The 14,825-nt window shown below is 46.8% G+C and overlaps 1 protein-coding gene across 2 annotated transcripts in view; it reads right to left on the bottom strand.

The window, feature by feature from the left end:
• Window positions 1-764: 764 nt before the first annotated feature.
• The window catches only part of TNR (tenascin R), a 281,523-nt gene continuing 267,462 nt past the window's right edge, over window positions 765-14,825 (bottom strand). For both annotated transcript variants that reach the window (XM_037907415.2, XM_043553066.1), the window contains 4 exons: window positions 12,636-12,732; window positions 11,389-11,550; window positions 8,886-9,049; window positions 765-8,496 (listed from right to left, as the gene is read on the bottom strand). In XM_037907415.2, coding sequence (XP_037763343.1) covers window positions 8,377-8,496; window positions 8,886-9,049; window positions 11,389-11,550; window positions 12,636-12,732 — 543 coding nt within the window. In that variant the 3' untranslated portion in view covers window positions 765-8,376. The remainder of the gene's footprint in view (window positions 8,497-8,885; window positions 9,050-11,388; window positions 11,551-12,635; window positions 12,733-14,825) is intronic.

Genomic DNA, 14,825 nt, shown 5'->3' on the forward strand with positions numbered 1-14,825 from the left:
GTGTAAACAAGGTGGGGTAGGGGGAGGGAGTTAAACGCACAGAATGAGATGGTGAGAGGGAGGCAAATGAAGGAAGAAAGAAAGAGTAAGTTAGAGGATGCCAGAGAGTGGGGACAAAAAAGCAGAGAGAAGAAAAAGCAGGGAGAGAAAGGGGAAGCTGCATCCAGTGCCGGCTGAGCAGACCAGGAGTGAGTGCAATTCTTTCTAGAGAACACTGGAGGGAGTTTAGGAATCAGGAGAAGACTGGACATTCAATTGGTGGAGCTGTTTCGTTTTGTTAAATACAGGATCCATTTGGCTCCTACTCACTGCCTGCTTGATTCAGCTGCCATTCATCTGGGGCAGAGAGGGAGCGACTTAGGGCTGGTCTGCACAGAAGTTGTACTGACTGTACTAAAAAGGGTTTTTCAATCGATTTGAGCTAAATCACTGCAAGTCCCTTGCGTGGATGCTTCTTAAATGGGTTTGGGCGGCTAAGGTCAATTTGGTAACAAGCCAGTCTAGTTAGATTGGAGCTGCGTGCGCGTGTGCGCAGAGACGGGGCCTCAGAAAGAGTGTCTCCTGGGAAACAGAAGGAGTAATTGTCAGAAAGAGAGGTGAATCAAGGAGAGTGAGAGAAGGCACAACAGAAAATCTCTTTGCCAGACCCAGAGGATAGGGTAAAGGGGGAGAGATCAGGAGCTCGGGTTAGGGCTGAATGGAAAGGAGTTGTCAGTCTCTGTCCTCGCAGTTCTCCTCATTCACTGACCAGACACACAAATTGCTCCTTTGGAATCTTTTATTAACGTAATAGAAAATGCATTTAAAAAAAGGAACTATACATAGGCTAAGAGCAGTCAGGACTAAAAATACTAGTTAAGAATGGCCAACAAGCGTTGGGAGGGCAGTTAAGTTTTCTCTCCCCGCTTCAGTTGTGTAGATTTAGTTCAGTTCATGTGGGGGAGCTTTCTGCCTCCTTTCTTCCTTTTTTAAATAATAAACACAATTCCAGAGTAATGTATGTACAAAGGGGGTGGGGGCCGGGGTTTTTTGTTTGTTCGTTTGTTTTTTGCCACCCCCCTGAAAAAGTGCCAGCGGCCGAAGTCTGGAGGGTTCAGAGTTTGTCTCCCCAGGTGGAGAGCGAGGAGGGTCTGTTCCTGCGGATTCTCACTGAAAGATGCTGGCTCCCTGCACTTTCCCTGCCCCCTCCTCTTTCTTTGAAACAGCAGTGCCATAGCCATATTCCATAGCACGGTGTAGCAGATTATGTGGAGTTAAAGGGTACCAAAATTCCGTTAAGCGCTTATCTAGTTCCTAGGCAGGACAAGAAGTAAGCACTGTCAGGCAGGCCCATAATAAACTGGGGGAAATATTTATTACAGTACCGACCCATGGCATCTGCCTTATTTGTAGGAACATAGAGATCATGCTGGGCAGCTGGGGGAATTTCCCGGGGTGCTGCCTTCAGCTGGGAAAGGAGACCATCCTGGTGTGTGGAATGTGATCCTCTCTCTCTTGCAGAGAATCAATGCCTCTGAGCAAATTTCCTAGGGGGACCGGGGAAGGGGATCTGAACAGATGAGCACTTTTTTGGCAGTGTCCGGAGTCGGTTACTGACATATTGCACTACACTTAGGCCGGTGAGCTTGTTTGCTTGTATTAATATGTGTATATATGTATATCTTCATGTATAGTGTAAATACATGCCCAGGAAAATGTATTATGCAGTGAGGCCAATAGACCTGCCCCCATCCTCCTGCTGCTGTCCCATGCACCTTTAGTGCGCTAGAAAATTGTCAGGAGGGAGGGGGTGAAGACTGAACCAAACCTTGACTTTACCTGACCTATAGGAAGGAAGGATGAGGCAAGAGGGGAAGGACAAGAGTGCCCACTGGGATTTAATAAATTGCACTTCTCCTATCTCCCCACAGGGGCCACTCATACTCTGTGCTTTGCTCACCTGAGCTAGTTGTGTTTCTCTAGCCTCAGGGGCTATATAACTGGTTTGTTGGCATTGTTGTTTTCTGGCTGGTATTTGTCACTGCTAATTGTTCCATGACAGGGTGAGAGGAAGTGAACCTGAGATGCCAAAGGAAATGACAAAAACGTTCCTTCCTCGTGTGTCTCTACGGATAGCTCGAGAAGGTGGCCTCACCCTTCGGTGAGCTCAGTTGCAGTTTCTGCTCCTTGATATTTTAATTCCCAGTCGTCTGGACCTGATGCACACCTTAGCAACCAGCGTTTCAGTCCTGGTACTGCTGTTGTGAAGACGTGACATCTGAGCCATCAATAGGGAACCAAGGACTGATAGATGTCACCCATTTGGCTATGTGCATTGAGGGGTATCTTGACCTCTGACCTGTACAGTATGTTCCACAGGCTGCCCTGTAGTGTGGCATTTACCCACACAGGGCTGTGGACACCTTCAGAAGAAAAGACCTCTTTAGACATGGACTTCCCAGATTGGTGAAGGTCGGATTTATCACATAAATACCTGATGATACAAAGCCAGTACAAACCAGACCTGCTAGGCCATGCCCTCAGCTGTTGTTACACTGCCTAGTTCCAGGGAAGTTGGAGATGTGCCAGTTTCCAGTAGGTGAGAATCTGGCTCCTTGTGTGACCTTCAGCAAGTCACTTTAGCCGCCTCATCCCCCACCCACCCCTTGTCTCCTGGGACTCAGTTCTCTCTGCTCTGAATTGGGGACAAATAATGCTAGAGGGGGAAGGCAAGGCTTAGTTCATTTATGTTTGTGATGTGATTTGAGACCCTCAGGGTATTGCTGTTATAAACTGGCACAAAGGCAAACGTTTCTTGAAACTCCTTGGGTAGCAATTAACTCTGACAAACTATCAGAGCTCATCCTATGAATATTTTCTTGCCTGCGGGAGAGGACTGGGCCTCGTTTTATCACCGGATTCCTCACGTTTATGTGCTTTTAGCAAAGCCAGGAAAGGCAGCTCTCCCTTCACTAGCTCCTGATTTTTTCAGGCACTTCTTAAACCACTGCAGAATAACAGAGTGAGGGTGGGTGAACTGGCTGAGATGAAATAGGAATGGAGCTGAGCTTTCCCTTAAAGCTGACCCAAACCCAAACAGAACCTTTGTAAGAAAAAGTCCCCTCACAGCCCCATGTGTTTAATATTCAGGCCTCTCTGCAATTGCAGATGGGACCAGAAGCAGAAATGCTGAAATACCCCCAGGCAAGTTCTTGAACCGTTGGGGCCCCGATCATGGTTGTGGCCTTTAGGCATGACGCACATAGGAATAATATCATTTCTGGCCTGGTTAGGAGCAGGATGCCCCAAGACAGCCTGTTCTCAAGAGATTCCCAGCTTGATTTTTGCTGGCTTGTGGTTTGGGGAAACATCTGGCCTTCAAAGCACTCTTAGCCAAACCTAACCCAGTCCTTACGGAGGTTCATCCGCTACCAGAAAAGATACAGCTGCTAAGCTCTACTTCCACTTCTTCAGTCACTAAAGCAGCCAGAGCAAAGGAAAACAAGTCTATCCCCTCAGAAAGCCTCTCCGCTCTCTCCTCATATCCTTGGTAGCACTACTGAACAGGGCTCATTGTCTAAGGGCTGCCAGGTACTTTGTTGTAAGTACAGGCATCTCTTCCACGATGAGAGAATTCAGTGAGAGTTTAGCCTTCTTCTCAAGGGCAGGAGGGACTCTAGTGCCCTGGCTTAAAGGAACGTGTTATACAAAGAACATTCCCTCCCTATCTTACTTATAGCACCTCAGGAAAGAATATTAAAATCCTGCCACGCAAGAGACTTGTGCTCCCATTCGAGTCAATAGCCATAGGGCATGCGCAGCCCTTTCCAGGGCAAACGCCAAATTCCCTTCTCACTACTGATGCTGAGAGTTTTCCTTTTTGCACATCACTCAGTCTGGACCATTACTTCAAATTCATTTCAAATCAAATCCTGAGTCTGATCTTGCAAGCCCTGTGCGTGGAACACCTCCTCTTGACTTCATGGAGGCTTCTGGCTCTCTGTGAGTTAAAGGCTTGAGCCAGAGCTCACTGAAATCAGTGAGTCTTTTTGTTGACTTCGGTGGGGGGGAACCAGGCCTAGAGAGAGGTCCAGCCTAGAGCTCAGTGATCTCCTCAGGACGAGAGCTGGATAAATAGGGAGACAATAAGCCATGACCATCTCAGCAACTTCTGTATAGAATTTACCTTCAGTTGAGTTTGCTCCCTCTTGTATTAGTTTCTTATGAATGCTTGTAGGAGCCAAGTTTGTTTCATGTGCATTTTCAAGCCAAGATTAGTTCAGTTACGAAGCAGAACTAATTGGGTGAGAAAACCACATTTGTTTTGGCCAGAGAAGTAGTTTATATAAAGGGTCATCCAGTGAGGGAGCAAGAAAAGAGGCCATGTTTAATCGGGTGGCCAATCCCATAGCACCAGTGCCAAACACAATTTGCACATAACCACTAGTTGAACCTTTAATTGCAGCCTGTTCACGGGCAAGTCTTCATGGAGGAAAATGGCCAGATTTTGCCAGATATTCATTGTTGATTGGTTGCCTCGGTGTTCCCAGGATACCCCCAAGGCACCAGAAATGTAACATTATAGGCACCTCTCCTTTGAGGGGTCTAATAGTCTCAGAGACTGAGGGTGATAGGGGGCGGGGGCAGCAGCAGTGGTCCTGAGGGAAGGTGGTCTCTGATTAGCATGAAGGCCAGCGCTGGGAATCTACACAGGTAGACAGCATGTAGAGTGGCTGAGATGGTGAAGAAGAGGAAGGATGAAGCAAAGATTCCTCAGCAACTTACTCCAGGTGGGAGCTCTTGCTGAGCCTCTCGGCTACAAGGGAAGTGGGAGGATGGAGAGAAGGGAATTTCCACCAAGCGCCAGAGAAATAAAACCAGGTTCAACTCAAGAGTAGGCAAGAGGTAGTTTGAAAAACTTTAGCTTGTGCCATGTATGGATAAAATGAGGCACAATCCCTACTCAAGGGGCTCAGTGCTCAGCCTGCCCTGGCTACCCCTTACTGCCCATTCCTTTTCATGTCGGTGTTGATTGCCAAAACCTCGTGCCATGATGCAGCATTGGTAACCTCATGTTAAGTCTTTGGTATGACTTGTCGTGGGATACGCTAGGGTCAGAAGATAGATTGCAAATTGCCCTTCATCCTGCAGTGTGTTCTGCTGGTCAGATAATGGAGTCCTATTGTTAGGACCCTCCCATCCCAGCTAGGAGGCAGCTATGGAGGGGTGTGTAGTGGGGAAGTATATTGAGAGAATAATGATCCTTTCCTGGAGAAATGATACCTACAGTAACACTAGGCTGAAAGAAAGATCAATCTGAGTTTCTGTGAAGGGATGGGGATAAGGTCGGCTGTGGTTGTGATTTAGAATAGTGGGTTTTTTTGGTTGTTTTCTTTCCCTCTGCTGGATCACTAGTGCTGAGCAGCAGCATTTCTAGCGAGGTTTCTTGCTTCCACCTGAATGGACAATGGAGACAATGAAAGCCCAATCAAGCCAAGTGATTTGTCCAACGTGAAGTCACCCCGAGAGCCACTGCCTCAGGTGGGAATTGAAGCCAGGGCACTCTCAGTTGCTGCACTTAGTTCTAACTGTTAAACTACCTGGCCTTGTCATTTCTTGTTTGTGGCTGCCAGTGGGTGGGGACAGTTTTCATACAAATAATTGCTAGGGATTTCCCTAAACTTCCATCAGCCCTAACTGCTGCTTCTCGTTGGCTTTTGGAATTCCAAAGTGATACGCTAAGGACAGAAGAGATTTTTCTACCTCTCATGAGAGTCTCATCCCATCCTACTCCCCCTGCCCAGGTCTAGTTCTTCATTGAGGCCTTCTTGTTCCTTCTTGATCTCCCTAGACCTCCTCCGGTTCATGGTGATTTACTCAGGGCCTTGTACAAAGCCCACTAAAATCCACAGGAGACTGTGCTGGCTTCAGTGGGCTGTGTATCCATCTCTACATCCAACACGTGTGCAGAACTACCCCTAGCTGAGCACCATCCTCTCACCCATTCATGTGCTCAACGGGCAGGAAACCCCCTGGGTTCAGGACTGAAAGCAAGGCTTAGTGCCATTATAATGCTGGGCCATACCAATGCCACATCACTGGAAGAGGCAACTGAGTGTCTGAAGGATGGGGAAGATGCAGCACCGTTCAATCAGACTAGACTAGCAACAGACGGGGTCTTTCCCCTTGACCTTACAGCCAGGGCGTTGAGGGTTGTACCTAATCCTGAACCCAGGGTTATTTAGGTTTTTATGTCCCAATGCATGGCACGGGGGAGGACTAATTTCCTGATTAGTCTCCTGTCGCTCCACGGGACATGGGCTGGATGGGAGTTAGTCACACTCCTTGAATCTATTAAAGAGACTCTGTCCTGAATTCTCTGTTCCACTTAGGCCCCTTTACATGCTCTCTGAAAGTGGCTGTAAACTGCAATTTAGTGGAAAGTGGCCTTGGTGTAAACGAGACTCAGGCCCACTATCAAATAGCGATAGTCCCTGGTAACCTTTCCTCTACAGTACGGTGAACTCACACAAAACTGCCCTGTGCTAGTGCATGGGACACAGCAGGGGAAAGCGCCTGGTCTGTTCTCATTGGCCAAACTGATTAAAGTGCAAAACATAAGCAGCATCAACGTTAAGGAGTAAATTCAGTGTTTGAAAATCACTTTTAATAATTAAAGGTGTTGTTAGTAACAACAGGCAGGGATGGGATAGAGTTTTAAAATACCAGGTTTTAACCAGGGCGGTGTCTCTTTATAAGGAGGGAAAACATGATGTTTGGAACATATATGGGGTCTTTCGTCCAAGGATCTGAAAGTGCTTTACAAATGTCAATGAATTAAGCCTCGCAACAACACTGTGAGGGAGGGAAGAGTTCTGTTCCCCGTGGAGAGCTGGTGGAAACAGCTCACAGAGTTGGTGTGACTCACCCAGATCACAGAGGAGGCCGGTGGGAAGAGAATCTACATTGAGGTCTTTTGCCTCAACCACCCAAACCATCCTTCCTCCATAACCCCAGGGAACACAAACAGGATGACTAGATGTCACAGCACACGGCTGCAATTTACAGTCTCTGCAAGCTTCAGGATGAACTGCGGCCACTTGCCAGTTCTTCTGCTCACTGCTCTTCCTCCAATACTCTTTGGTTTAGGACCAATAACGACTACGAGACACAACATTACTGTACGTAAAACTAATAGTGAAAGGGGAGCCTAAATGGACTTACTTCAGAATGACATTAAAGATTCCTAGAAGCTGTTTTGTCTGATTCCTTCTCTCCTCTCCTCTCCCCTGAGCTAGGCCTTGGAAGAATAACAGCAAAAACCCACCAAAGGGTTTATGATGAAGTCAACATGCAGAGTAGATGGGTCACCATTGTACCCCAGAAAACACTAGAGCAGCTCCCATCTACAGGCAGATGCTGTGCACCATCCATTCTGTTACTACCCATGCACCTACCATAAATAGGAGGCGACCTTGGGCATGTTAGAAGCATGGTGATGGTGGGGTTCATAAGTAGGCAGTGATCGCTCTAAAGGAAAGGAGAGATGGATACAATGCAGACAAGCATCTCACGCTCCTTGTGAGATCTATGACTTGCAGTAACCCAGTATACAATGGCAAGCATGAAATTCACTTCTCTCCACTGTGTATGTGTGCACGCATGTAGTGTGCTCCTGGGGATAAGGGACACTCTGTGTTCTTGGTCAAAGGGAGGGGGACAGCTGCATCATCTTGACTAACAGAGGGATTGGGCATTATGTTGGGGAGGAGAGAGGGGAGCAGGCTCTCCTTGGCTGGTATGACAGGGAGGAGGTGGAGTGTCTGTCCCTGGGATGAAGGGGCATCAGACTTGTTGCCTCTGACTATGATCAAATGACAGGGCACTATTCTGGTCCCTCTTGCCCAGGTGTGGCTGGTGCTACGTGCCGCCTCAGCTGCAGGCCCTAGTCCAACAGCTCAGCCAAAAAGCAAGCCTGCCCCCACCACGTGGCCGGGTCAGCCTCCATCGCCGTCCCTGGCTGAAAGGACCTGCAGCGTGAAGGAGGACCTGCTGTAGCAGAGATGGTGGTGAGGGAGCACCTTCAACAAAAACATGTCCTACGGGGTTCATCTGGGATTTATAAGTCTTTTAAAAAAATACTAAAAATCCATCTCTCTCTCTCTTTCCACATTGTGGGCAGGGGGAGCGGGCACTTGGCATTTCACAGGGAAGGTGTTGAGGTCCTTCCCTTTCCAAAGCCTACCAGCCGCTCAGTCAGCCCTTCCAGGACTCCTATGGACCAGGTTGCTAGCTCAGAGTGGAAGTATTTCTTTTCCCTTTTCATATTATAAAATACAAACGAATGACAGAAAAGGTCGGGTGGCTGGGGTGGGGAGGGGCAGGATTCCTGCTGGCTCACAGCTGTAGGGACCGTCGTTTCCTTCCCGAGATGTTACGGTGGTTGTAGGGTCGCATCTTCATTTCCACAAAGGGTATGGAGAACTCGTGGCCTTTCCAGTGGAACCAGTTAATCCCCTGTGGGCAGGAAGGTGAGCAAGGCACAGGGCAAAAACAACAAAACAGGTGGAGGGGGGAAAAAGAAGGAAACATGTTTGAACTTGGAAGTTAAGTGGGAAGAAAGAAAAGAGTCTGTTTAATGAAGCGGCTTCGGTTATTACTCTGGGCAAGAAATGTGTAGGCTTCTCTCTCTGGCTTGTTATCCCCCTGCTGCTTTCACAAATGTGCTAACTCGTTAGTTTTCCTGCGTCTCCCACTCATAAGGCAAGAGCCATTGCTTTAAAGTTTCCCTCTTGAAACCAGATGGAAACTGCCCAGTGTAATGAAAGGGAAGGGTCAGGGAAAGGCACCTCAGGGCTCCTGGTTATGAGAAGTGCCATCTCTGTGTTGTGTGGTTCCGCGCTTACCTGACTGTGCCGGGACTCGCCGTACTTGCCGTTGAGGTTGGTCCGGTGGCAGTTCTTATACCACCAGGCACCTTTGTATGACATGGCGCAGTTTGTAACAGCAACGTCATTGTCTCTGTCCTTGGTGGAGAACGGACGTCCCTGGTGGTAGGTGAGTGAATCTCCTGTAGAAAGAGAGACGCTGTGAGGACACGCTCAGGGGTGTGCCTGTGGTGTGTAGCACGACTCCCATGTCAGGCCTGGCTAGTCTCTCTACAGCGAGTAAATTATAATAATGCAATAACATTGTTCATTCTGGTAGTCTATAGCTCCCCGGCTCAAAGAGCTGAAGACTGGCAGAATGCTACGGGAATAAGATTAGTTTGAGTTTCTAACACCTGACCTCATGGATCCTAGATCTTTCTGCTGACACTCTGGGGTAGAGATGGACCTGAACAAAACCTAGATCCTTGGATCTGAACCCCTCTGGGCTTTGGAGATGGTGAAAATCTGCAACCAGGTCCAGTTCTCAATTTCATGGCTTTAGAAGAGGCTAAAGCAAATTCCTGGATCCAAACAGCCCAGAACTGGAAATCTAGATGTAGATGTGAGGCAAGGGCCCATAACTGCTTTGATGAAGGGTTTCTGTTTCCTCCCATTGGCCAAAGAGATCGTTTTCTCCCTCTAAACATTGGTCCCTTCAAACTGTGGTCTGACTGGCTCAAAAAATAAAGGGTAATGAATATGGTAATTAGAGATAAGCCTGAGTTTGCAAAGTTTGGGGCTTTTCAAATCCGGGGAGGTGGTTTGGCTCATTGTAGGCAGGTGTTGGCTGCAGAGTTTGGATCCTGATGTGAACTTTCCTACAGTTGGGAGATTTTCTGATCTAAGGTCTTTGGGTTGGGCCCATCTTCTGCTTCACTTCTGTCATGCTTCTATGTTTCCAAAATAACCCTAAATGCATGATGGGTAATAAGAAGCGAATAAACTCTTTGTGATGCCCCAAGAGAATACTAAAGAGACCAGAAAATATTAATTATGCATAGTTCTGAAAAAAGAACACAGAGCTGTGCGTGTGTGTACACACACACATGTGGGAAAACCCAAGGGAAATGTACTGTCTGGGAAACCTTTACTCCTCTTTCTGGGGACAAAAAGGGGGTTCCCCTCTGTGCCATTATTAATAAGGGTTTGAAGCACAAAGGGACTTGTTGCATTATAATTCAGCCAGTTGGGGATAGGAGAGGAGTGTCAGACTCCTAGATATGATACAAACATAGGCCAGGATCCTCAAAAGTATTGAAGTGCCTAACTCCCCTTGATTTCAATGGGAATTAGGTGCCTCAATACTAGATGTCTTACAGGCACGGACAGTTCTGCATCTTACATATGGTGGAGGTTTTCTTGCTAGCCCCAAGAAGAAAGTGGTTGCCTTGTACCTGGAGTCTGGGCATTTATGGTCATTAGACATTTTTATCCAAGCTAGTATAGCTGTATCCTGACTCCCCCCTCCATCTTGAACTTGGGGCTGCAGGGTTCCCACTCATCTAGCACCTCCTTGCTCGCACCCAGTAGTTTGCTACTCACTGACTGAGTGGAGAAAGCATGAAACCTGAAGTGACATCAGGGAGCCCTGATTGGAGGAACACCGGAAGCTCTGATTGGTCAAGGCATGCTATATAAACCCAAAGAGAGGCACAGGAAATGGTTTGCACAAGTAGGCCCTAGGTAGCAGCTGCTCGGACACCTTGCCCAGTGCTTCGGCTGCTGATCTGCTTGCTTCCTGGTGATCTGAGTCGTGCCTGACCCTGTCTGGATTGGTGTGTCTGGCTCCTGCCTGATTCCCGGTAACCCAAACATGATCTTCTGCTAACCACTAGACCTGGCTTCCTAAGTCTGTCCCTGACAAGCTGCGGCTAATCTTGTTATTCATTGAAATGTCTAGTCTTAGTTGTGGAAGTGAGTTCTCCCCCACCCAAGGTATCTCAATGTTAGAACATCGCCATGCCAACATTGTGATGGGGGAAGCTTAGCAGTTCTGTGTCATCCAAGAACAGCGGCTGGGCTAACGTTCTAGCAAAAGCAGCAAATGTTTGGCACATATATCATGGTACCACATGGAAGACTTCAGCTTTTCAGTTGATATGGAAGTGTGACATTAATGGGCTGATCCGCTATTATTGTAGTACGAGGCACCAGCTCTCATTATTGATCCGATTAGATGAACAGCAATGCATGTTGTATAGTACTGCTCATCCCCCATGGAAAATTCCATATGCTGATTAAACACGTGCCTCCTAGTGATTACCATACTGATTTATCTGATTACTCACAAGGAAGCAGAGACAACTAAGGGCGTCTATTTGGATGGGCCAGAGTGGTAGCAGCATCCAGGAAGAGAATTAATCCTTTGGGTGCTGGGATTTCCTTACACTGCTCAAGCTTATGCACTGCAGGTGTTTCAGACCCACCAGTCCAGAAAGCTTCCTACTGCACTTAGGTGCTTGTTAGTGATCGTGTATACCGGAAGTGCCGTTGTAGTCTCCTATCCGGAGCTTGTACAAACTCCTGGCGTCACCAAGGGAGAACTTGTCGTAATAGGCGTAAGTTGTCTCTTGGCCATCTCGCATGTCTATTCGTAGCTCGTAGCGTCCCTGTGATGTGATCTTGTGAATGTTGTCCAGCCCTGCAGAGAAAAGCAGAGGGTTCAGGTGAGATCTGGTACCTGATGGCAACTCTGGGAGGAAAGTGGAAGGAGATGCAGGGCTCAGTGAAAATGCATGGCAAGCAAAAGAAGAGCCACACTGCCTCAGTTCATGTCTCTGCCCTTAGTGACTGAATGTCGACTTTACACTTACGCATGGAACAAGACACAGTCATGTACTTATTAGAGCTGGGATCCAGCCATTGAAATCAGGTCTGGTCCCAGATTTCTAGCATCACTAAGTCTGGAGTTTTGGGGTTTAACTCGTTGTAGTAGGAATCATTTGCAAAATCCGAATCTGGCTTCTGATACCAAACACCTTAAATTTGTGGGGTGTTTGCAGCTTAGGCCCACCTCCAGTGTGTACATGCACTAGTCCTGTCCCTGTGTGACAGCATTCCAGTCTGAAGCAATGCTAAATCATCAATATCCATTTTTTAAATTTCCTCAGGTGAATATTCTCACTCATTACGATCAGGGATGAGCAATGCCAGTTACAGCCATCCATTGAGGGTATTAGTTGTATATGCACCACTCACACAGAGCTTTGCCAATGCCTCGCCCACTCATGCCTCAATTTCCACCATTCTAGGCCTGGGCCTCTTCTGAGAAGAAATTACCAATCATGTTAAATTGCAGAGTGTATTTATAATGCAGACAAAAGCTTTCCAGGGAATTGGACAGAATGGCCACGCTCATTTCCTTTTGTGACATAAGGAGATTTAAAACCAGGTCTCTATGAGTGAAAGGCTGGTGAAAAAGCCTACTGTGCCACCTAACAAATCAGGAACTGCTGCACCTTTGTGGTCTCCTTTTATGTCACATTTCCTCCACATGACACATCGCTAATGATATGAGCGCAGACAGAACAAACGAGGAAACACCATGGTGAAGAAAAGCAGATCAGTAGGGGGGAGATGGACAGATAACCTCTCTAATGATACGCAGACACAGAGAGATGGAAATTAAGCTTGCAGAGATAAGTGTCCAATTGAAAGTTGCAAAGCGTCCACTGATCACAGCCTGGCTGACAGTGTCAGTGAGAGACAAAGAGGTGAGGGCATTACCCAGCCAAAACTCATCCTCTAGGTTTCCAAAGCCAACGCGGTAATCCATCCACTTTCGAAAGAAATCCGTCAGCCCATTCTGCCGTCTCTGGAACACCTACAAAGGGAGAAGGAATGAAAGCCACATGAAAGAATTTTTGCTCTATGCAGAAACAATGATAGATCATAGCCGAATGGGCTTTGTTATATGTGAAATTAAAAGATAGTGCTTTGCCTTTCTATACCACCCTTCAAGTGAGGAGCTCAGAGCTTGAGAGGTTAATGTATTAATGCTCACTAGAGTCCTGGAAGTTAGACATGTATGGCAACAGTCAATTTACAGATGGATAAACTGAAGTTAAGTGATGTCCACAACAACTCAGCTGCAGAGCTGGGAACAGAATCAAAAAATCCTGATGTCAAGTCCCCTGCTCTAACCAATGGACAACACTGCCCACTTTTCAGCATGTGATTTTGTTTTTAACTAGTTATTTCTGTAAGCCCTTCAGCATGAAATCAGATGTGAGGCTTTGAAGTAGAGTGAAAAAGCAGGTAAAAGCTTTGGTGAATGAATCCACACCAGCTGTGTTAGGAATTTATACTTTGATTTAGGAGGTCCTTTTCTGACCGCACATATACTAGCATTTGTATGTAATAATGTGTGAAAGAGAAAGTGTGACAACACAGTCCAATTGGAACAGCAAAGTGTTCTCTAGTTCTGGTGCCAGTCCACCCGAGTCAGGCTGGTTTATGTGATTCAACTAAGTAGCATTTACCTCTAAAAGCACTGTACAAAGTCACTCTAGCTGATGGCTGACACCACCATATGGTGAGCCCCGTGAGTGCAAATCATTTACTTTGAAAGCTAGTATCCATTTAATTTCATGTGTAGGACAATAGATCAGTTTCAGCTTCAAGCTATGCTTTACTTCAAAAAAGAGCTGCAAACATTTCAAATCAATCAAAGGGAATTTCTCCAAGTGCAGCTGCTGTTAACATCAGGACCCATTCCTTAAGACATGGCAAATGAAGTAGACTTTAATTAAGCCTCTTTTAGTGCATTGCTTTGCTGTCTTTCATAGCTGTGTTGGCCAGAGCTGTGCTTTACTTCAATTTATTATGGGCATACAGTGTTTCTCTGTTGTGGCTTATAGCCACACATGCAAGGGTCGTGGTTTCATCTGAACTACAAAACTAAGCAGTATCAGGCTGGGTTTGTTCTTGGATGGGAGATTTGAAGGATAATCCCCACTGCTTCAGGCAGTAGTGCTGGTTATTCAGGAAACATCACTGTTTCCATTGTACCAGTGCCCGAGCATAGAGTTGGAGTCACCATGCTTGGAGGAGTCATGACATGAACATCCTATGGCATATTTTGGACTCATTGGGGTTTTTTAGCCTTATCCTTGCACAGGGGATGGTGCAGGGCTGCAGTGCCCGGCAGTAGGACACATTGTGTCTCAAAGACAAGCCGGGCACTGAGAAGGAATGTGGCTGCTGCTGTGCCTTGCATTGCTGACCCGTGCCACTGCTGATACATGTGGGAACTTGGGCACCGCTTTTCCCTGCCTTCTGTGGGGTAGCTTGTGTCCCAGTAGCTGTTAGCAGGGAGCTGTCCCTGCAGTCAGAAGAGCACGGGGACTTTGATTATAGCCAGAGTGAAAGGAGTAGGAAGGGTTCTTGCACCTTTGCCCCCTTTGCATAACCACTCAGAGGCCAGCTGCAATCTAACCCTGAGATAGAGTAGTGATGTTAAACCTGGTGTCCCACCCAAATTACATTCTACCTAGCTGGTTCGTTCCTTCACTTTGATTAGGATAAATTTTCCTTCCTCCCTGTAACTGTTGCCATGTGCTGCCAAACAGCTGCTGCATTCCCCCCCAGAGGTGTCTGCTTGGCCTCTGTGAATGATGTGGCCCTGTATGGTGTCTAAAGCATTGTGGGGGATCCTCTGGAATAGAAGGATGGTGCTGGGAAATGGAAAACCATTAGTAGAGTTGTGCAAATAACTGATGTTCCCGTTTACTGTCCAAACTGCAAAAATAGGGGGGGAAATGGTGGTTGTTTTTTTTACCCTTTCAAACTTTTTTTAATGAAACTGAAATAAAATTCAAATGAAAATCATTTTGAATTTTAAAAAAATCTAAACCTTTTGAATTTGGGGTGAATTCCCCACCCCACAAAACATTTTGCCAAATCCAACAAAAATTC

The sequence above is a fragment of the Chelonia mydas genome, chromosome 8, assembly GCF_015237465.2.
Source record: "Chelonia mydas isolate rCheMyd1 chromosome 8, rCheMyd1.pri.v2, whole genome shotgun sequence".
Taxonomy (NCBI): domain Eukaryota; kingdom Metazoa; phylum Chordata; order Testudines; family Cheloniidae; genus Chelonia; species Chelonia mydas.